General features: G+C 39.3%; 1 protein-coding gene across 2 annotated transcripts; it reads left to right on the forward strand.

Annotated features, from left to right (window-relative positions):
* The first annotated feature begins 9,468 nt into the window (after nt 1-9,468).
* Nucleotides 9,469-22,486, forward strand: LOC146657799 (uncharacterized). 2 transcript variants are annotated; one of them, XM_085426129.1, is made up of 12 exons: nt 9,469-9,743; nt 12,039-12,470; nt 17,756-17,803; nt 18,783-18,827; nt 19,025-19,399; nt 19,644-19,676; nt 19,828-19,878; nt 20,001-20,105; nt 20,953-21,051; nt 21,163-21,276; nt 21,445-21,544; nt 21,632-22,486. In XM_085426129.1, the coding sequence occupies exons 1-11, from the start codon at nt 9,699-9,701 to the stop codon at nt 21,505-21,507; spliced, it is 1,410 nt and encodes a 469-aa protein (XP_085282255.1). In that variant the 5' UTR covers nt 9,469-9,698; the 3' UTR covers nt 21,508-21,544; nt 21,632-22,486. The 2 variants fall into 2 exon arrangements, with proteins under 2 accessions (XP_085282255.1, XP_085282254.1); XM_085426128.1 differs by having other exon boundaries at nt 9,470-9,743; nt 21,644-22,486.
* The last annotated feature ends 103 nt before the right edge of the window (nt 22,487-22,589 follow it).

Genomic DNA, 22,589 nt, shown 5'->3' on the forward strand with positions numbered 1-22,589 from the left:
AAGTCTGTAATATGAACCTGGAAACAGAGGTTAGAAAAAGATTTCAATGTTTAGGAAATTTTTCATGTAAATGTATGTTCATAATAATGATTGTATCACATGTACATATTGTGGATACGTTTAAATAAAGAAAAACACTAAATCAAGCTTGTCATAAATTTTAACAAAGTTGGAATAAAAGTTGAAATGTTTTACAAAGATTCACTTCGGTGCAACTTAAAACATTGAAGAATTTCCAGTTTCTTTGGCTTAAGAAACTCTTGAGGTGCTTTTGCAGCAGGTTTTTAGTCATTATCCTCTGAAGTGCCATTAAGGGTTATCCAATTAGTTTGGCAACATTTGGCTGAATCTGAGCAGTCATACAAGCCCACACCATAACATTGCCTCCATCATGTTTGACAGATGATCAGGCTCTAGACATCCAGATGGGGTCTCTGGATGTCTAGAGCCTGGATCTCCTCCATACCTGCTTCATGCCCTGGGGGGCGGGGCTATGGCTCCCCACACCCTCTAGCAGATCGTTACATGAAGGAACCTTTTGGATTCTCATGCTCACAGGTGTACACACGGGTGCTCACAGACACAAACTACACCTCTTTTGGCTGCTACCTCAAAGCACACTGTGTGCTGTCGATCTTACGTGCTGCACAATAATATTCAGTATTTAGTATTTACTGTTATATACACATAGATTCTCGCGATGATGTTTTTTATTATATTGCGCTCTTTTTTTTGTTTGTTTTCTCTTTTCTTTCTTCTCAACAGGTGATCCAGGTGATTGATGTATATGTATTTTTGTCCCCCCCTTTTGGTGTGGCCTTTATCACTGTTCCTCTTCCCCTCTGTTTTTCTTTCCCTCCCTCTCTTTCTTTCTCCCTTTCCTTTCCCCCATTCATGTCTGTCCCGTATGTAACAACTGAAAATAAAAAAAATATAAACAATAAAAACAAAGGTCAATCAAATGGACCAATACGGCAAGGCTGGGATGGTCCACTTGGTATAGTAAATCCGTTGGACATCTTTCTTGGCCTTCAGACAATAATTCTGATGGCAAAAGAACCAAACAGGACAGGCGGGAAAATAAATAAATAAATAAACTGAATCTGAGCAGTCATACAAGCCCAGACCATAACATTGCCTCCATCGTGTTTGACAGATGATATGGTATGCTTTGAACAAAGAGCTGGTCCTTTACAACTTTTCTTGAGTGTAGCCATTAGTTTTTTGTTTTTTTGTCGTTGTAAACTTTTCAATTCAATCTTTTCATTTTCCCAACAACAACCGCCTCAAGTCACTTTATATAATAAGATAAAGATGCTACAATAACAAAGAGAAATCCCAACAATCAGATGACCTCCTATGAGCAAGCACTTGGCACAGTGGGAAGGAAAACCTTTTAACAGGAGAAAACCTCCGACAAGCTCAGGGAGCGGCTGTCAGGGGTCACGTGTGGACGCGAGGAAGAGATGACCCAAACGCAGGACTCACGGTGCAGGATCAAGGGTGTTTAGTGTAGTGAGTGGATGAACAGAACAGTAACGAACGCTGACTGGCTGGATGACTGAATGGCTGGCTGAACTGAAAACACACATGGGAACGACGGCAGTGACGACATCAATGACAAGACAATGAGCGAGTGGAAACTGAGGACTTAGATACACAGACTGATGAGAGACCGGTGAGTACACAGCTGAACTTAATCAAACTAACGACACACAGGAAAGGAACTGGCACAGCAAGACAGGAATTGTGAACGAGTGAGAAATAAACTGAACATGAACGAACTGAAAACACTGGGTCAACGACCCAAGAACCCTGACAGCGGCAGCCGTCTGCATGACCAGATGGGGGTAAGAGGAAGAAGACGGGGCAAAAGGCACAGCTTGTAAACCCACTGCATTTCTATTCATGAAGTCATCTCTTGAGAGTCTCACTCACCTCCTTGAGAACGTTTCTTGATTTTGCTAGATGTTGTGAATGTTTTTTTTTTTCTAACCAAAGAAAGAATTATTCTTTATCCCACTCCTACAGTTTTTGTTAGCTCTCTGACAGGTTTATTTATTTTCAGCCTAATGATGGCTTCCTGTCACTTGCACTGACATGTCTTTGGATCTCAGTTGCAGTCAAAAACTACCACATTTAACACATTTCCAGGTTCTTTCATCTGCCTCATTTTTCACAGAATAACAGGAATGCCTCTGAAAATGGGGTTCTATGTGTAAAAATGGTTGCAATTCCTAAACAGTTATTTTTGATGAGCCCCTTGAATTACAGTTGAAAGTCTTCACATCTTGATTGTTTGATCTAAAATCCATTTGTGTGGTGTACATAGACAATGTGCCATTGTCCATATACTTATGTATCTAACTTTGCCTGACAATTGTAGTTTTGTTCACTTTTGTCAATGAATCCTTTAATACGTTACACTTATGCTTATTTTATATATAAAACTACATATCAACCACAGTCATGGTGTCTTTATGTCAGCTTTTAAAACTTCACAGCAACAACCCACTAACCTGCTGCACGAACTATTCTCTGTCAGCTTCCTGATAGCAAAATGACTAATCACAGGAGAAGCCAAAGTCCTTCTTTCATGACAGTATAATATCACATAGGGAGTGTCTCGTCAAACGATCCAATCTAACAGTGACCAAACTTAACACCAGGGGGCACTCCAAGCGTGTAGACACTCATGCTTTTTTGTTGTTGTCATCTTGTAGTTTCCAGTTCTTTCTTTACTTTGCTAAACGTACATTTATCTGTTTTGTTATAATTATATAATTTTGTTAAAAACATGGTCACAGATCTGTTAAAGGTTTATATTACTCTAATCTGGTTATTTTTACTTCCTGCACAACCACATTACATTTTGTGAATAAGTATCATACTAGAAGTATTAAATAAGCCTCTTACTATTAAAGACTTTGAAGGAAGCAGTCTCGGATTAACACCTGGAATGTGTATTGTCAAGCTCTTACAAGGTCCCCAAAAGGCAAAACTGCTGTTGACCCTTGTGTGGACACATCTACTTGAGTCCTGCATGGGTGAGAGTGGATTTGCCCTGCTCACACAGCCCCACAGTTCACCCATGGTTAGGTCTGCTAAGGCGTGTTTGCTGGGATAATGCTAGACTATATGGACTGTTAAAATAAAACCCTGTACGTTCACTTACTGACACATCTCTTTAAAGGAGTGATAAACATGATTGCACAAGGAGAAATAAACTAAAGGAGGAGATTTTGACATTTCTTTTGACAGCCTTGATAGGAGTCAGAACAATAACCTCCACAAATGGAAAAAGTTCTGCTTCTCTTCCTGCTGTTACACCGTGTACGTAATCCCACCTTTTCTCTTTTTCTCTGTCTCTGTTATTGCCTTTATTACTTTATACTTACAATACCATGTTTTACTATTTTCTTCATTCAAAAAGCAATAATGTATAGATCCAATCATTGTTTAAATACATAAGAGCAAAGTTGTTTGGGATTTTTTTCCGTGTTGCAATATATTTACACGATTATCTCTCTGTCTTATTTGTGAAATATATATTAAAAGGATAAATGACTTGTCTGCTGAATACTAACTCTGCCTAAGGGGGTAAACAAGACAAAGAAACTTGAATCCAAGCACTCTCTATGCTCCTCTGATAGAAAAATTATTAAAGTTATGCAACACTCTCTGAAATTAAAGTTACAACACTCTTTTCAGTAAGCTGAAGTAAGCTCTAATCTGTCCTTTTCTCAGGCCTTGCTGTGGCTCTTCTGCTAACTGTTCTCCAAAGCACACCTAGAATCATGGGCGGATCTACCGCAGTGGCAAAGGGTGGCATTTGCCACCTTAAAATATTCTCTTGCCACCCCTAGTGCCACCCTAGTTTTATATCTTGTACCACCTTGTACCTGCTGAATTTGACATATTTTTAGCCATATATAGTGCATATTACAGAATGTAACACCTGTATGTGTGTAAAGAAATGGCTTTGATTATGCCACCCCTGGTTAGAATCAGGTCTAGTACATCATGTAGCTAACTGTTTCTCTGTAAGAGTGTCACACACTTATCTTAGGAGATTGTTGTGGACTTCAGGAGAATGCACACCCAACATGCTCCTCTGACCATTGACGGAGCGTCTGTGGAGAGAGTGAGCAGCACCAAGTTCTTGGGTGTGCACATCACAGAGGATCTCTCCTGGACGTACAACACCACAGCACTGGCCAAGAAATCACAGCAGCGTCTCTTCTTTCTCCGCAAACTAAGAAGAGCAGGAGCTCCAGCCCCCATCATGTACACTTTCTACAGAGGCACCATCGAGAGCATCCTGTCGAGCTGCATCACTGTGTGGTTTGGAGCCTGCAATGCGTCCTGCCATAGATCCCTCCAACGCATAGTGAGAGCTGCAGAGAGGATCATTGGTGTCTCTCTCCCCTCCCTCCAGGACATTTACAGCACCCGTCTCACTAAAAAAGCCCTTTGCATAGCGGCTGATCCCACGCACCCAATGCAAAGCTTCTTCAAGCTGCTGCCGTCAGGGAGGAGACTGCGGAGTCTCCAGGCCAGGACCAGCAGACTGAAGGACAGCTTCATCCATCAGGCTGTCAGGAAGCTAAACTCCCTCCCGATTCTGCCCCCCTCTCCCCTCTTCTCCACCACGGTCTCACTGAACTCTGTCACACACACACACACACTCACTCTCTGACGCACTCACTGGCCTGCTCCAGTCACTTTGTGGAGCATTGGACTGCTTAAGCATTGGACCTCATAAGACTCTGTTGTTACACTATCTCTTACCGTACACTACTAAATCCCCATTTGCACTATTTGCCTATTTTGCACCACTATGCCTTCTTACTTGAATATTGTATATTGTATATTGCATAGCTTTTTTTTGTTATACGTAAAATTGTATTGTATTTATTTAAATTTTTACTTTTTAATTATTTTATTTGCATTTTTCTAATCACTAGGGTTTGAGAGTAACGCAATTTCTATTCTGTGTATGTCCTGTACATGTGGCAGAATTGACAAATAAAGTTGACTTGACTTGACTTGACTTGACTTGACTTGACTTGACTTATCTGTTCCCAGTATAACACTGGAAGAAGTGTATAAATGAAACTTGCGGGAATTCACCCCTGCGGTAGACTGAAGCTTCACAAGGCTGACTTCCTATGGGGTTTGATAATATAATGTGCCCTTCAGCTTTCATTTAATTTATTTGAAAGACAATGAGAAATGCAGTATTTTTTCTTCCCTTGTTTAGTAAACAATTTTGAAATACAATTTAAGGAACTCAGCTGCTGGTTTAAGTAATTCTTAGCCTCCCTACATGCTACATGCCTACCTTGAGGTGACTTCTACTGTGATTTGGTGCTATATAAATAAAACTGAACTGAAAGAATTTGATTAAATTGACATGTGGGCAGTTCTGGAGGTTGGTCCTTCAGCCAAACTGCAAAGAAATCCGCTAAAACTGTTTCAGTCCACTTGTGTTACGTCTTCACCCTGTTTGTTCTGAAAGAGAACTGTGGGATGGATTTCGAGAAAGAAACTCCCTTTAGGCTGCACAGACAGAGAGGAGCATGCAGATAATATAAAAAGGAATGCATGGGGATAGATATGTGAATGTGACAGCGACGGAACAGAAGTTTAGAGCAAGAGAACTGCTAAGAAATGAAAGAAAATATTCTGTGATGACTGACAGTCGTGTACAGTATCCCTCTCCCCCTGCTTCATTCTCTTTGTCTGCTGCTTCTCAAACATGCACTGGAGAGTCCCTGGCATTGCTCTGTCAGGTCTTTCCTTGTGCTGCTATCTTTGTCTGGCCTCTGTCATCAGGGGACTGTAACTCTTAATGAACACTCCCTGCACTATCTGTGAACTCGTTTGCTAATCACAGTAACTGACATTCGCACTGACACATGCCACCTCCGATCCAGGATACTGAGTTGCAGGAGATCATTGTCCTTTTCAAGCTTCTTTCTTTTTTCATCTTTTTAAATTCAGCTGCCAAACTTCTGGTTGTGTTTGTATTCTTCTTCATGTGAGATTAACCCGTGTTTGTAAGGTGGACTTAGCAAATTTACCAACAAACTCTGAGTTTGTATTGCTATGCTACATCACTGAACAAATAGATGACAAAAATGACTTCACTGTCCAACTAAGTTAGAAAAAAAATCCAAAAGAATAAAACAAGCTTCACAAAGGGAAAACCAGCTAATATGGAATTCCTCCAGTAGTCTTGTGAATGTATGATTAATTCATGATTAACAAGATGATAAAACTGCCCTTGTTCACAGCAACAATACTAAAATACCAGATTCAGGCAAACACTCATTACTGGATCTGCTTCAGAACTCCAGAGTGCTACTTGTTGTACCAATCGCTGATATGTAACCAAACCTAACCTGCATTTGAAGTCACACCTTAAACAAAATTAACAATCAGTTCAGTTCAGTTTAGTTCAATTTTATTTATATAGCAACAAATTACAACAACAGTTGTCTCAAGGCGCTTTATACTGTAAGGTAAAGACCCTAAAATAATAGACGTGAAATCCATGACAGTTACAAAAATAATATTTATACGTATAACAACCCAACACAGAATTTTTTATATACAACATGTCTGTCATGAACTTTCAGTTTTCAGTTTCACTTCTATAAAACTCTGAAATTCCCTTGCAGTTGCTGACAATTGAAAGGGAAACGTTGTGAGTTATGTTATTGACGTGCTACTTATTTACTATCTTCATTGTTAAAATGAATCTTCTCTGTTCTACATCAAATACAACATTAAAGAATCATAATTACGAACAAATTATGGCAATCCTTGTTGGATCCCATTTAAATTGAAATGAATTTGTATGTTATATGAATGCTTCAATTAAGTATCTGTACATAACTCTGCATTATTGTATCTAACTGGTAACCAAAAATATCTCTTGGGGCGTGGGTGAAACTCCCAAACCTAAAAATAGCATTGGGCTGTCTTTCTCTGATGTGTCTGCATGTGAGTATGCGTTAGTTTCATTAATAGTACAGGACTGGTAACCATGGAGCCAAGCTTCGGAGGGGTGTTGTTGATGCACAACATTCAAGCATGTGCTGACATGATAACCCAGTTTATCCCAGGTAAACACTGTGAATCTATTTAAAGATGGTGATTCACTTCTGACCAGCTGATAGCTAAAGTGTGTCAGCCCTTGTTGAGGGGCTCCATCTGCCTTAACGGAGAGTTACCATCCCATTTTCCTGCAGTCATAGTATGCCTATGGATGACACTGCAAGGTTTTGGAACTAAAATCAGCTCACTTAAATTAAGGGCATCTTCTAAGGCTGAAGACTTCAGCCATTGGAGAAGTACCGAAAAACTGCAGACTACTTTAATAAAACTATAGACAAAGAACAGCCTGTCCAAAAAGTCTGTCCTATGGCTTTAATGAGTATTTTATGTGTATGTTACTTTATAACATACACAGTTAATTTAAATAATAATTTAAATAAATTAAATAAAGGTTAAATAATAAAATTTAAATTGTATTACATAGTGGATTAAAGTCGGTGGCAAGGAGGGAGTTCACACAAGAAATTCACTTAAATATAAAATAACTTGTTAAAGATAACCTAACCAAGACACAAAGCTGATGTAAGGTGGAGTGAAAGAGAGAGACTAAGCAGGTTATCTGGGCCAGCTTGTATAGTCTGTAAGACACAGGTGACACAAATTAGCTGATCCTATCATGCCAGCCAATCAACAGCAGACCATGGTTTTAATGAGTGTGGGAGGGTCGTAACAGTAAGCCTGTCATCCAAATATGGTCATGAAATGCAGAGTCTTCAAAATGTCACCATGTCTTTGTTAATCTGTTAGAGCCTGGAAAGGTGGAGGTGTGCTAAATAGAAAAAAGGAACGAAGCAAGACAGAATGCATGCGTGCAAATGAGATGAAGGCAGGTGGAAAGGTGATGATGCAAGTATTAGAGAAAGTGAAGCTGGACGTTCAAATACCTGTGATCAACCATGCAAATACCATGCAGGTAGATCAGAACAACAGCTCAGGTCGAGAGGTTTGGAAACAAAGTTATAAAGACAAAGCTGACGTTATTTGGACATGAGAGAGGATATATTGGACAAGGGATGCTGAATTTGGAGCAGGTGGAAGAGACCACAGAGGAGGTTCATGGATGCAGTGATGGAGGAGATGTAGAAGACTGGTGTGACAGAAGTGGATGCCAGGGATAGGGTGAGCTGGAGGCAGCTGATCCACAATATCTTCATGAACTCTCTCCCTTGAGAAACATTTGGTTGTCTAAGGGGTGAGAGAGAAAATGTCTGTATGCTGTCTGGAAATACTCGGCCTACTTCATCACTTTCTTGTCGAGACTGAACAACAATTGACCAGTGGTAATGGGACCGTAACCTAAAATCTACTGATATTTGACTGCATGTCTGCCTTACAAATTAGCTAAGAAGCCTAAAATAAAACATACAAGAAAAGCACAGTATATTTATTATTCCCTTGGGCTTTTTAAAAAAATATATATATAATTTAGTCAATGTAATAAACTTTCACCTACACTTAATAATCTCAGATTATTGTAAGATTTGCTGTTAGGTTGGTGGTTCCTGTTCAAAGGTCGAGAAAATCCACCTTACTGACTGAGGTTTTCCAGAGCTACAGCAACTTGAATGGAAATATTAGCATAGGCATGCTTCTGGTAATAAAATAATTTTTTGCCTGTTGCACTCTTCTGCACACTCTTGAGGAGTAACTCAAGCAGCAAGGCTTCAGCAAAAACTGCCACAGTGTATGCTGTCAAATTGCTTTATCAGTTTATTAGCATCGGCCAAACACTAAAATCGTTCTCAGATAAGAAAACTGAACGCAAACATCCATATCAGTGTAAAACATACGGGAAGTATAAAATATGTTTATGGAACTTATGCATTTAATTAAATTGGACAATAACTGGCACAACGCTACACAAGGAACTGGAAACAATGGGTTCTCACAACTGATGCAGGGACCAGGGGGGTGGTGGGCATAGACACATGTACAAGCTTTGTTTCTCTTTATTCTCTGCATGAAAAACGAGCACAATGAACACTATTATTTGGCTTCATGATTTTAATGTATTCAAAAAAGACTGACAGAGGCTGTTTTCACTGTTTTCTGCACAAGCCTGACTGTATTTTCCTCTTGTGGTTGTTCTGTCAACAAATATGGCTTTTAGGTTATAATGATTGTTGATGTTTTTTGTTCTTTTTATGTTTATGTTCTGTTCCAGAAGCGACACATTAAAAGTCTCACAGGACAGAAAACTATAGATCAAGTGCGTCGGTGTTCCCATTTGCGTCAAAGTATTTCTAACAAATCGAGAGGAGGGGGTGTGGCACCGCACAACCTCGCACCTCTCTCTCTCTCTGCTTTGATGGAGTGGTTACATAACAGAACTCGACATCCAGCTAGGCAGACCAACTCCAATACAAACAACTGACTGAGCTCTCGTGAGCGCGCGCTCTCTCTCTTTCCTCTCTCTTTCTCCACGCCCCTATCTTTCATCCAAGTCCTCCTATAGGTTCGGTACAGAGGTAACAGAAAGACAGTCGGCTTTATAAACATCCACTTTGTTCACTCTGCCTCTCTGCTTGTTCCATTTCTTTGGTTTATCCTCGTTCTCCTCAGCACGCACCAAGATGCCCAGCAAGAGAAAGAAGAACAAGCGTCGTATGAGAAGGGTGGTAAGTGGTGGCATGCGCACGTCAGGCGTTTATTCTTAAATTAAGTATAGAGTATTATGGGATTTCTTTGTTCAATTCACTGTAAAATAATGGTCTGCAAAAACATGGATTTAAATGTAAAATACGCCTTTTTGCCTCTGTGAAAAAATGAATGAAGCGAGTGCTTAAATTGTAAAACAAATTTCGTTTACATTTTCTTTCCTTTTTTGCACATTATTTTATTTTTGTTATACTTAAGTCAGTTTGGTGATTGTTTGGCAGATTTCCACTTTGTCGTTGCTTCTCTCAGACGCTCCGTAACCCGTGCGTAAAATCTGGCAACGACAAAAGACCGTACCAAAAAGGTACCAAAACTGGACCTAAATAAATAACATATAAATTTCACACATATTTTTAATTTTGACGAGCATGCTTCTGGTTTCTATATTAGAAGAAAGAGACAGAGAAATTGTTGATTTTGTGCTCAGCTCCTGTGCGCAATGGATGTTCTCGGTGCGCTCTGTTAAGGTTACGGATAGAGATTAAACGTTTATGCACATCTTGAATTTCTTATCATAAAATGCGATAAGTTCCATTTTCTAGTATTTTTTAAATATACTACGAAATGACCACTTGCCTGTTTTTCATGTTCTGGACCAAAAATACAGTAAGCCACACAATGCAGTGCAGTACACAGTGTACTTCAATACAGTGCTGCTCTTTGTAATTCAGTATGATGAATTCGCTTTGCCAGTTGTACGCTAATTCAGCCGAATGACTGGAGACATGTAACTTTTCAACATTCAGTGCCCAGAGGAAAAGGGGTGTGACAGAAAAGGTGTGTGTGGGTGTGTGTGTGTGTGTTGGAGGGGTGGGTGTGGAGGGAGCTCAATGACGCCATACTCCATAACCCAATACTGTTCTTTAGCATATGTTTAATCATTAACAATGTATATTAATAAAAACAACAACAACAACTAAAAAATAAAAGCATGCACTGATACACTGTTGAAGCCCAGTCATCCAGCTCTGGTAAGCCTTTTCAGTGCAGACTTCTTCTGGCATCCTTCCTCATTGCCTCTGCCCCTAACCCCCACCAAACTTAAGCTTCTGGCTGGCTGACCAGTGCATGACTCTGAACACCACACATCTGTATTTGGTAATGTGTTGACTGAAGGAATGTCTTGCCCCACTTTAGCCAGAGTGGACTCTGTCTCTCTCATTCTTCCACAGTCTGGCAGTGACAGATGAAAATGACCCTTAAAGTCATTCACAATTCAATTTTATCATTGCTTTACCTCAGAGGTATCAGAGCACAGGAAGCGAACGTGTTTTTGGAACTTTCAGACATATAGCTGAATGATACTCAGGTCACATATGCCTTTGTATGTGTGCATATGTGTGTCAGTTTCACAAAGACTGAGAAATATGGTTAAAACTTTTTATCATTGGAAACAATGTATTACTTTGTCATAGGGATGTTTACAGGTGATTTATGGGCAAAAATCAGAAGTTGTTTTGATTGTGTCTAGCTAGATACTCAGAGATATATGCGCTTTCATACACATGAGCTTTTGGCTTACAGCATGGGTGCAGCACTGCAAATACCTTACTGGCCTTCAGCCTAACAAAAGCATTTTCAGGGAGTGATTGTAACCTGATTATAACCTGATTATGATGTGATTAGCCCCACTGTCTGGCCCGCGGGGCACCCATCAGTGCTGCTGACTCGCACGGTTTCCGTTCCCGCTTCACCAAACCTGTCAGGACCGGTCTGATTCAACTAATTAGCTCCCATTATCTAACTAGCTTTGCTGTGTCTACTCCCAGTTTCCCCCTCCCTCTAGTGGTCTGTACTACTAAAACCTCCATCAAAGCCTGAGGGGGTTTTGTCCAAAGCTAAAAAATATGTTGGACATGGCTGGTATGGCATGCCTGGTATTCCTGGGTGCTAAAGTGACAATAACATCAGTATCTGAACACGATAAAGCCTCAAGAACATCTATACCTCATACACTGTCATTTGCCTTTCTTTGTATTTCACTTTTATCTTTTATTATCTTGTTTTACATACTGAACATGTCTTTGAAGCCATTATAAATGAAGTGTCACTTTTGTTTTGCTTGGAAAGGCAAATGTTCGCAAACTTTGTATTTTCCAATAATCACTTTTTTGAGAGAAAATATCAGTTCATGTTATCATGAGCCAACTACATGTCAGGGTTAAGATAACTGTATGCCCAAAAACTTAAATAATGCCTCTCATACTACTATCAGAACGGTAATCAGATGTTATTGTGTCTTTCCTGCCCTGCAGCAAGCCCAGAGAAGAGCACTTGAAGAACAACATGCTGCCAATCCGCCGGTGAAAGCCAGCCGGGGGATTGCAGTGAGTGCACCCCCTGCAGGAACCACAAAAAAAGCGGCTAAAGCTCCACCTCCAGCTCCTGCTCCTGCTCCAGAAAAGATCTCACGGTCCATTCCTGCTGCTGTTCCTACTGTAGAAACTCCCAAACTAGAACCAAAAGCAGAACCTGTTGCAAAGCCCATTCCAGATGAAGTACAGGCACCAGAGCCTGAGGTTGTGTTGTTGGAGCAGACTCCAGTGACAGCTGAGATTGAAATCCCAACACCTGTCACTGTAGAAGCACGAGCTGTTGAGACTCCATCAGTGAAGCCCTCTACAGTTGAAGCTAATGTAGTGCAAGAGCCTGAACCCAAGATTCCTGAAACAGAACCAATAACTGAGGTAAGAAACAGATATCGCAGCCATAAGTCTCCCATGTGCCTCTGTATGCAGAAATCTAAACTTAAATCATGTCTACAAATATTTCCAACATTTCACATGCCAGAGTCAACAGTTCTAATGTTTCACCCGGCATGGGGATCACTGCCTCCGCTACTGCAGCTATCCCACCTTAGGGAAAGATTGATCGTTTGTCTTTTCTGGTTTTAACGTCAGACATTATACATTAAGCTTCAGTCACAAAGCCCTCGAGACCCTCTGGCAACTTTGGGTGAAATTTGTGTTTAACGACCTGGAAAGTGATTTCTGGAGGTTGCTAATTCTAAAACTTTTACTATAAAGGTGAATGGGTTGTGTTGTACTTTTTAGTTTCACTACTGCTTGGTGAGTAGTTTACAAACAAGTGATCGTTTTCCATGCACACTGCTAGTAGCTTTGACAATCTGCTAGGGACTAAAACAATCTTGGTCGAGCACCATATACCTCTTTGCCATTGCCAGCAACCATTTGCCAACTGGTTGCAGAACACACAGATTTCCCTACAGGCCAGCAGTTGTCTGGGAGCTGCTGACCAATCTCTAGGTCTGAGTGAATGGGGCTTTAGCAATCAGCAACTGTCAACATCTTCTACAAGCCTGGTAAGTTGCAGTAAGAATCAAATTTACCAGTGTGCACGTTTCATCAGAAATATAGTTCTATGGACATATGAGTGAATGAGGTCCACTCATAGGTGAATGAATGCTTCCTTTAAATGAATGTCACTCGGATCAAAATTACATATTGTTTGTATGAGATTATATGGAAACAGGCTGTTTTTGTAGATGGTTTCTCTCTATTTCTCTGATGTTGCCAGGTCAAATAGTATTTGCTGTGTTTGGGGCCTTATGGGAAAAGGGAGCTGGAATTGTTGGAGGTAGTGAAGCGAAGGGAACAACATGTTCTATTTAGCAAAAAGGTGGAAAGTAGGAGAGAGACTGAAACACTGGGAACAACTTTTTAAATGGCCATTATCACCTACACTAAAACAAAATAGTGACTCTGAGCATGCATGTTTTTTGTTGTTGTTGTTTTTTGAACAGGCTTATTTGTTATCACAGATATTGAGTTTGTTATCAGTTACTTGTTTTTGGTTACTATCGTGTTGTGAGAAAATCTTTAAAACGTTACATCGTGTGCATTCGTTTTATCTTTGCCATCACATAATGTGGTTTTGAGTCAGAGAAGATTGTGGATACAATTATAAAGCTTACAGTATATGGATGGCTGTTGTCAGTTAATTTTAAATAGTTGCAATTTTTCTGCAGTTTTCCTCTATGCAGTAATGTTTTCTCAACATTGTTTCTAGCTCATCTATAATTTACTATTTGCAGTTTTAAATTGTAAGTTGAGCTTTGTGCCTTGTAGCCATCTTGCACATATTTTGTGAACAGGATGTTCTGTTTTAGTCAGTAAATTGCACATGCATGCAAATCTGTGCGGCTTCTCTTCCAGCAACTGAGCAAAACCTTTTCCCCAGTATTAACTGGGCTAGATTTCAGCCCTACTCTACCCTAGTTAGATAAGCAGTTTTAAAAAAATGTCTGGATAGATAACAACCAATGGTGTACATGTATATGCTCACATGTGTGCCTAGCCTAAAATAAGAGGAGAGAGGCAGTGCTACAGTATTTATAGCATGGCCTTTTGTTAAGACTTCACTCAGAGTTACACTGTTTCCCAGTTTTCCAGTGGGTCCATCTTATTCACTTCACTTGTGCCATTCAGTTAGGAGTTCTATTTGTAAACCCTCTATGGGTTATGCCCACTGAACCTTACAGGCAGCATACAGACATCTCTACAGAATGACTGCCTGCCATTGTGTAGTTATACTGTAGTGCTGTGGTCATTTCCACTGTCTCAGGACTTTGCTTCCATTCACCATGCCAGATTCAGGTCAGATAACAAAAACTGGACATTTATGCAAAATTTTAAATGTATCATCATTGACTGTCATTCTAATAATGTAATATTTAATGTCTATATTATGAACTTTTTTACATTTTGAGACAATTTGCAAGTTATTCTGTTGAGATTTATCAACGTTTGTTCGCAGACAACTTTTTCACTTGCACTGTTAAAACTATGACTTTTATCTGTAACATCACAAGTCCACAGATGGTGACAGTTGGTCAGCTGACTGACCAAGAGGTTTAATGGGGCTTTAACTCAGGTGCCCCTTGGGCCCAAGAGGCGCCCCACCACCTCTGGATGTGGCTGCAGAAAGTATAAACTCACAGCGGATTCTACAGACTGACTGAGTGCATTTACATTTTTGTGGCCTGAAGCAACAGTCAGTGCAACTCACCCTCTGTGTAGGCTGAACATTTTGTACCTGCTTCCTCTCCTATGTTCTTCCACTCCTCTCCTGTCCAATCTGCTACCCCTCTTTTCCTCATAAATCTGCTCTGCCTCTACACTTTCTAGCCTCTCACCACTTTCTTTATGACTATTTCTCATCCTCTTCTGCCTTTTCTATTCTCCTTCTCATTTTCTTTCCTTTCCTTTCTGCATGCTGCTTCTCCTCACTTCTGTTAGTATTCTGTGTCAGCTTGATCCCTTATGAACTCGTGTGATTTGAACCTTTACATGTTCCATGTCTAATTGATTCTTTGCTGGGTGGGCTGAGAGCTGGAGAATACTGAATATTTAATTCAATGCTGGGAGGAAATTTGTCTGTTTGAAGTGTGTCTGTATATGTGTGTAGTTTGACCTTTAAAATGAAGAAAATATTGTACATACAAATATCCCATCCCCTGTAAATGGACCTATTATGCTCAATTCTAACTTCATGTTTTCGTTCCATCACTAGTGATGTTTTGCATAGTTCACAGTTCCAAAAAATAAAAATAATCTGTTATGAATCATTTCTAATTGATTTAGAAAGACTGTTGAATTTGATCTTTGTGCAAATCCATTTAGTACTTGCTGTTTTGTTGCTGGAAGAAATTGTTCGGCATGTATAGACACTGTGCAACCACTGCTTTCTTTCCTCAGAGGCTAGGTTGATAATCTATCAGAGTTAAATAAAAAATTGTTAAAGTTACTGTGTTCAAAATCTCCCAAGATGTCAGTAAAATGGAGACTGAAGTCATCTGAATTCTGTTTTCTTACCTCTCCCAGTTCAAATGCATAATCCTAGCTATGGTAGCCACTGTAGGACAAACAACTCTGGCAGTAGATCATCTGTAGTGAGCATAGGCTGTCAGTTCCCTGTTTACCTCTGCTGGTGCCTATGTCTGTTTACTGTGGAGGAGGCAGTAAAAGGAGTCCGATATGACTTGAAGCTCACTCCTCTCTGATGATAATGATTCTGAGGTGAGTTAGCATGAACATGAACTTCTCTGTTCGTTAGCATTGCTGTATTTGCCACTGTTAGTGGAATTTTGTTTGAAGTGGATCTATGATTGTTGGACTTGTTGTTGGACATTACTTGGATAATATTGGTCTACAACCAGCTGCTGTTGTTGTTTACCTGGCTTATTGACAGACAGTAGGGTCACACATCTAATCTGCTGACAATAAGTAATTATAATATCTGCACACATAAAAATGCACATTTTTGAGCGTTTGAGTGCTGGCCAGTTCAGGAGATGAGGCTTGAGATGAGAAAGAAGTCTGACATTTTATGCAGGTCATCTTGTCGCTTCTTTGGTGGAGGGGACCCCTTCTAAAGAGGTAAAAGATAGGTACGATTCTTCATATCTTGAGTCTGAAGATAGAAATATGAATTAAAATTTGCCTTGAAGGTGCACAAACCAATACGAGTTATTTTTCTCCTCTGTCTTTAGCGTACGACATATGTGGCCAGTCTCTAGCCACATATATAAATTAGAAGGAAACACGATGTCCATTTCGGGCGGGGCAACATGGCGACCTCCAAAAACCGGTGCCAGTTCCCTTGTATTTTCAATAGATACATTCAGAATTCATGAGCATGCATCTGTTTCTTTAAGGACATAATTATACACTTAGCAATGTATAATGTACAAAATTATTTTTTAATGAAATAAAAAAATTTTTTAAAGTTAAAGAAATGACAGTACCTGGAGGATGGAGAAAAACGTGGAGGTAGTAAGATATCTTTGAATGTTATCAGGTTGTCGTGTGTCACTCAATGTCCAAATAGATCAGTTTGAGTGATTCTGGACAAAAAAAACACTCATATTGCTGATTAGCAGCCTGCAGTAGACTTTGCCCTATATTGAAGAAGAACTGGCACAAGACAGACTAAATAATTGAGTCAGACTATGAAGATTTAAAATATTTATACGCCGCTCTCTGTGATTGTCACTATAGCTCAACACACTTGGTTGCACAGTTGGTGTGCCACTGGCCATTGGCAGCATGGCTGCAAGATGGAAAAATATGGATGAATTCTATCACTATGTGAGCTGTTTGGTGAATCATTGTCTGGAAAATAACCGCGCCTATGAGTAATATAACAATATTGTGATGTGAATAATAAATGGTTGCAAATCAGTGTAAACTGCAAGACATTTATTGTATTCTGGTAAACATGTAATCATTCAAACACATTTCAGTATTAAAAATATCTGATTGTTTTTCCAGTGGCAACATGTTCACAGTATGTAGTTTATAATAAAAAGATGGAACCAAACATTTTTAATATTTAAAATTTTAGTAGTTTTGTATTGAAAGGATTTGAGGGAGAACACAGATTTCATGATGTGAATGTGTTTTCTGTTGCAGGATTATACAGAGGGAAGCAAAAAGAGGGAATAACTGTTTTTCATGGCATTGGGTTGTAATACCCCTGTAATTGCCCAGCTACAGCTATGCTCACACAAAGTGTAAGGGGAGTGCGTATGTTTGTGTTTGTGTTTGTTTAGAAAGCCAGTCCAAATTCCACTTCTAATTTTGGTAAATATTTCCATTTTTGGGTACAGAAAAGACTCGAGCTGCAGTTTATCCTCAGGCCCATCACAGCTACAGATCTGCCACATGAACCGTTTTATAGAAGATTATTTGGCTCTGGGCACATTTTTAGTACTGCTGCATATGGGTGTGTGCCCCTCCCAAAGCTCAACCTTTAAAAAGTCAATACTGGCTCCAGTGCAACAAGAGGCACATATTTTTAACTGCCTGATATACTTGTTAACGTATCCCAGAGTGCCTTTTTTCAGGTTATGTTCTTTTTTCCATCTACACTCTGTTTTGTTGGATGAAGCATGTGTATTTTCATGTTTTGCTAACTTGTGAATAAACTCTTTAACCTCTTGTGCTCATAGGTCACACCCTCATCTGAAGCTTCAGTGGTTGCTGCCTCTGAAACTGAGGTAAATCAAATGTGTATTTTTATTCACATACACCCTCTTTTGTCTCCATTTAAACCAAACACTAGTGTGTTATATCTTTAGGCTAAGCCAGAAGCAGACTAATCATGTAACAGTTGAACAAAAGCTGAACTTGATGATTTACAAGTGAGCTAGACTTTGATTTTTGAGCTGCTTATGTAGATACTATAGAACATTTTTCTTCAGTGGGAGCTAAAAGAATTGGCACATCATGGAAATGGAATTCTTAGGTTAAAGGTCCCCCTGGAGGCATTTTTCACACAAACATGCTCTGTCAACTTTTAATAGACAAATAAAGCACACTGGTTTTGTTAATTAGTTGCAAAAATTTATAGTTTAAAAAGTAAAATGCATAGATTAAATACAAAGTTTACATTTTACAGACACATAGATCTGTGTATGTGCTGGTTTTGCTGACTCCTAAACAGTTGCAGAAATGATGGCATGCATAAAAACAGTCTGACGCACAGTTTCCACTCATATTTTACAAGTTCATAGCAGCAGTCACTGAACAAGAAACAATTCTTTCAACAGAAAGGTGTTGAAAACTCCTGTGACTTAAGCCTCACATCGAATAAATAGCAGCTACGCTTTTTCCTTCAGGACAATTTCCTCTTATGCAAGCACTCAGATCACAATCTGGCTCAAGAACAAAAGTTTTCAGAGAAAAGAATCATATTTTTCTTTACAGTTTCATTGATCTGCAAACAGCTTAATATACGAACGATATAAATGAACTGAGAAATGAGAAAATGGGAATCAAAACAACCCAAGATTACAGTTATTCGGGCTTTTTATATATCATACACACTGCAGTTGTAACTATTCATTTGAACTGCAGGAGTAAACATTATGATAAATGTGATAGATTTAACCTTTAACCGTGTTCTGATTAATTCAGTTGTCAGTCATTCATAATGAAAGTTGGCTGTTAAGTGTCCTTTTCTTGGTTCCTTTCCAGATTCACACAGTTGATTCTGCGATCATAAAAACTGAGACGCAGGAGGTAAAACATGTCTTGACATTAAAATTGCATCATCATAACGACAAAAATGATGGTATATTTTAAGTAAATGTACTTTTGTTCTGTATGAACTGTACTCTTTAAACTGACAAAAAAAAAAACCAAGAGTCACTGTTTCTTCTCTCCGGTGTCGTGTTTTATGTTTTTTAATGTGCTCTGTGTTGATTTTGCACATGGAGACAGAGGATAAATGTGAGAGACCGGAAGAAGCTGAGGCCCTGGCAGAGAAAGGTGCTGTGACTGAGGTCGAAGTGGAGGTGGCTGCCACAGAAGATATTGCCGTACCAGAGCCTGTGACACGAGCCTCTGAAAAAACAGTGGGAGATGCAGTTAGCGGTGGCCAAGTTTCTGCTGAAGGAGAGCCTCCTCTGGGCAAGGTGGTTACAGAGACTGTTGCTGAATCAGTGGTGGAGGTTGTCACAGATGTACCTGAGAGCGAACGAGTGACTGAAGCGGCTGTCAGTCCTACAACCCCAGCTGCTGAAGATGGTAAAGAGGTGTTGGCGGAGGAGAATGCACCCGAAGTCCCTTCTGAGACTGCTATAAAAACAGAGGTGACACCTGATGAAAATACTTTCTTCTTCTCTTTTTGTGTTTTTAGTCTTTACAAGAATACATTGACTTTTTCACATTTTGCAGCCATCTTCTGTTTGTATAGCATGTGTCCTATATATTAATGAAAGGTTTGTCATAAGCAGAACAAACGATCACAAGGGTAAGGTTTTTTTTTTCCAAAATTTAATAGCAAAGACTAAAGATACACTCTGTCCTGTTTGTTTTTTTGTTTGTTTACATCAGCACACTCCTGTTGATTCTGTGGAGGCGGCTGCAGTGAGTATTTTTCCCTCTCTGTCGATAAAAAAGTAAAGTAGAAATTCCCTTATTACTTGTGTTTTAGATTATTTGGCAGCTTTTGCATGGAAAAAAAAGTACAATCTCCATATATGACATAGCAATGACATCAGCACCTGTGTTTCACAAGGTACCTGACACCAGCCCTGAGGCTACAGCACAAGAGGCTAAACCCAAAGAGGTAAAAAGATTTTAAATGTAATCCTCAATACAGAAATGTACTGCTCATATGCTAAAAACCATTATTTTAATTATTTTACAAGAACAGTTTTCTCTCTTATCTTGTTCTCCTTTGACATTCAGGATGCTGTGGCAATGCTGATTGATGCCACAGCAGTTGATGAGTTTGTTGTGACAGAATCCGTCTCGGCAGTAGAAGTTGCCACTGAGTCTGCTGCTGTCCAGCAGGTGACAGCTAAGCAAACAGGAATTTACCAGTGTACATATGAACCGTTCAGAAAATCACTGAAGGCTGATCAGGTCAAATAAATTAACTGAAATTAAAGGAGGCTTACAAGTGACTGACACAAGAAGGAAAGGCAAACATTTATAGACTAATCCTGGGTGTTATTTATGGTAAAGAAGGTGGGGATATGTTTCTCCATCATATGAAGCAATCTCATTGCTGGAGTGCAGTTTAAATGTATCTTGTAGTAAATATTTAAATGCTTATGTACTGTAGTAGTATTATTATAGCGTGATGCTAAATTAAGTGTAGTTCCAGGTAATGAAATTAGATTTTCAGACTGTGGACATTTAGGGTCCGATTTAAGTCTTTCTTGAAATCGTATCTACACACTTGAGACTACAGAATTAAACAAATAAGGAATAAGAACATAAAAATATATGGTTAAAATGATACATTAAATTATAATACAAGGATTTTTTTTTTTTTTAAAAACGTTAAAATTATTCTGGGTTTTTTTGTTAATTATTATGAGCAGTTGCTCAAAAACCTGCAGTATAATGTTCATGATAAAGACAGAAAAACTGCCGTTGTTCCTGTTGTTACATTTGAACACCATGTCACAAGGATGCTTTCTTCCTTTATTTAAAATTGTGCCCAGTTGGAGTGTATTGAACTTGAGTTTTAAATTATTTGGGTAGCTGGTTCCATCCTGATGCATTATTTTCATTGTAAGTAATTTTTCTCTTTTAGTCTGTTCAATGGAATGGGCAGGAGGATTTTACTGTGTTTCATTCAGAAGCTCAATTTGTTTAGCCATCTAACATACCCTTCTTCTGTGGCATTTAGGAAATCTTACCCGTGAATGACACTTTGAGTGCCCAAACAGACTCCGTGGATGTGACAACTTCTGAGTTTGAACCTGCTGCTGCACCTGCAGAACACACGGTAATTATACTTTCTTAACATTCACATACTGTAGCTTTGTATGGAACGCTGTCTTCTTAAGCATATATTTTGGGAACTTCCCTTAGTTTTTCTCTCTCTCTTCCTTTACAGGATGCCGCAGAGTCAAAATGTCTGGACAGGCAGTCGGAAGCGTCAAAGTCAGAAATCCGTGATGTGGAATGTCAGATGGAAATCTCTGTGGAGTCTGTGCAGCTCAGTTCAGTGGTAATACTTTTTTTTTTTAAGGAGCATTGTAAATTTACTGAGTAGAATTAAAGTTAAAAATGAGACATTTCCAGTATGGCTTTTCTAAGGTATTCAGAGATGAGCGATAGCTTAATGTTATTAGTTATTAGTTGTTAGTTGACATTGTCTTGTCAATACTATCAACAGGAGATGCCAGTGGAGACGGCGCTGAATGCACACATTGTTCCAGAGGTCTCTATCGAGGGCTAGAGCCACATCACAGAGATCAGAAGATCTATTTTTATTTGTAAGTCTCTCAAAGTACATCATTAACCTGGACTCTTATTATTTCTTTTTATTTTATTTTTTACTTTCTGATCTTCAAATGACTCAGTGTCTCTTTCAGAGTCCCCATTTTTTCTTTTGGAGGACTCGAAGCTTGCAGGGAGACAACCAGCTGACCTTTTCATTTTTTAAGGCTTAAGACCGGACTGCCAGGAAATCGAAGAGACATCCACACTTTGAAGTGCCTTTTCCTGCCCTGGTTTCTGTTATAACATCAAACCAGATGTCAACATGCAAAAAATGTCTGCATTCAAGGGAGCAGAAGAATAAAACATATTGTGGCTCCTTTTATACAGCATTTACCCCCAAAACCACGTACAATGATTTTGTTTTAGCAGTGGAAGCAGAAGTGCCGCAGCGGTGATAATTCTCTCAAATCATACTGGACAGGCTCTGATATTTGTCAGCACGTCTCCATCTCTGTAGAACATCTGCTTCCACACATGCATGTAAATACTGTAGCATTTAAGAATGCACCTCCAGTTTTTCCTTAGGCCCATTTTCAAAACGTGTTGTTTTTTGTTACTTGTTTCAAAATCACTGACTTACTGCTTAGTAGTATTTTTCCACCATATGTGATATATACATACAGCTTTTTCTCTGTCCTTGAACTGTCTCTGTCTCAAGTAAGGGCCAGCACTAAGGTTAGTGTGATGCTAAAACTACATCCTGAAGTTTTAGGTTTACTGGCCACTGGCAGATTTTGAGTGGATGAGGTCAGTTTCTGATTCTTTCTTTTTTTTCTTTTCACCTTTTCCTATTTGCAATTCATCGTATTTAGACAACATGATGTGCTACAGTTTCATGTTGAAGTCTGTGTTCTGGAGGGGAAATGTAATTGGGTTGCTGTTGGGCTGCTGATGGGCATACCTAAACTTTGAAATAAAGCTGTACCTGATTGGGATGTCTGCATTTTACTTTATTATCAGAGAATCAGTCAGTGCTGGACTGACAAGAACTTCAATTTTAAAATCTTCCAAAAACGAAACGTCTGTATAGGGTTTTAT

This window comes from Rhamphochromis longiceps, linkage group LG12 (genome assembly GCF_057381845.1).
Source record: "Rhamphochromis longiceps isolate RC_006_pf linkage group LG12, R_longiceps_female_GT1.1, whole genome shotgun sequence".
Lineage (NCBI taxonomy): Eukaryota > Metazoa > Chordata > Actinopteri > Cichliformes > Cichlidae > Rhamphochromis > Rhamphochromis longiceps.

Coding starts and splice junctions, on each gene's coding strand:
- LOC146657799 (XM_085426129.1), top strand. CDS start 9,699: ATGCCCAGCAAGAGAAAGAAGAACAAGCGTCGTATGAGAAGGGTG. Junction 19,677..19,827: donor ATTCTGTGGAGGCGGCTGCA/GTGAGTATTTTT, acceptor GTGTTTCACAAG/GTACCTGACACCAGCCCTGA. Junction 21,052..21,162: donor CTGCACCTGCAGAACACACG/GTAATTATACTT, acceptor CTTCCTTTACAG/GATGCCGCAGAGTCAAAATG.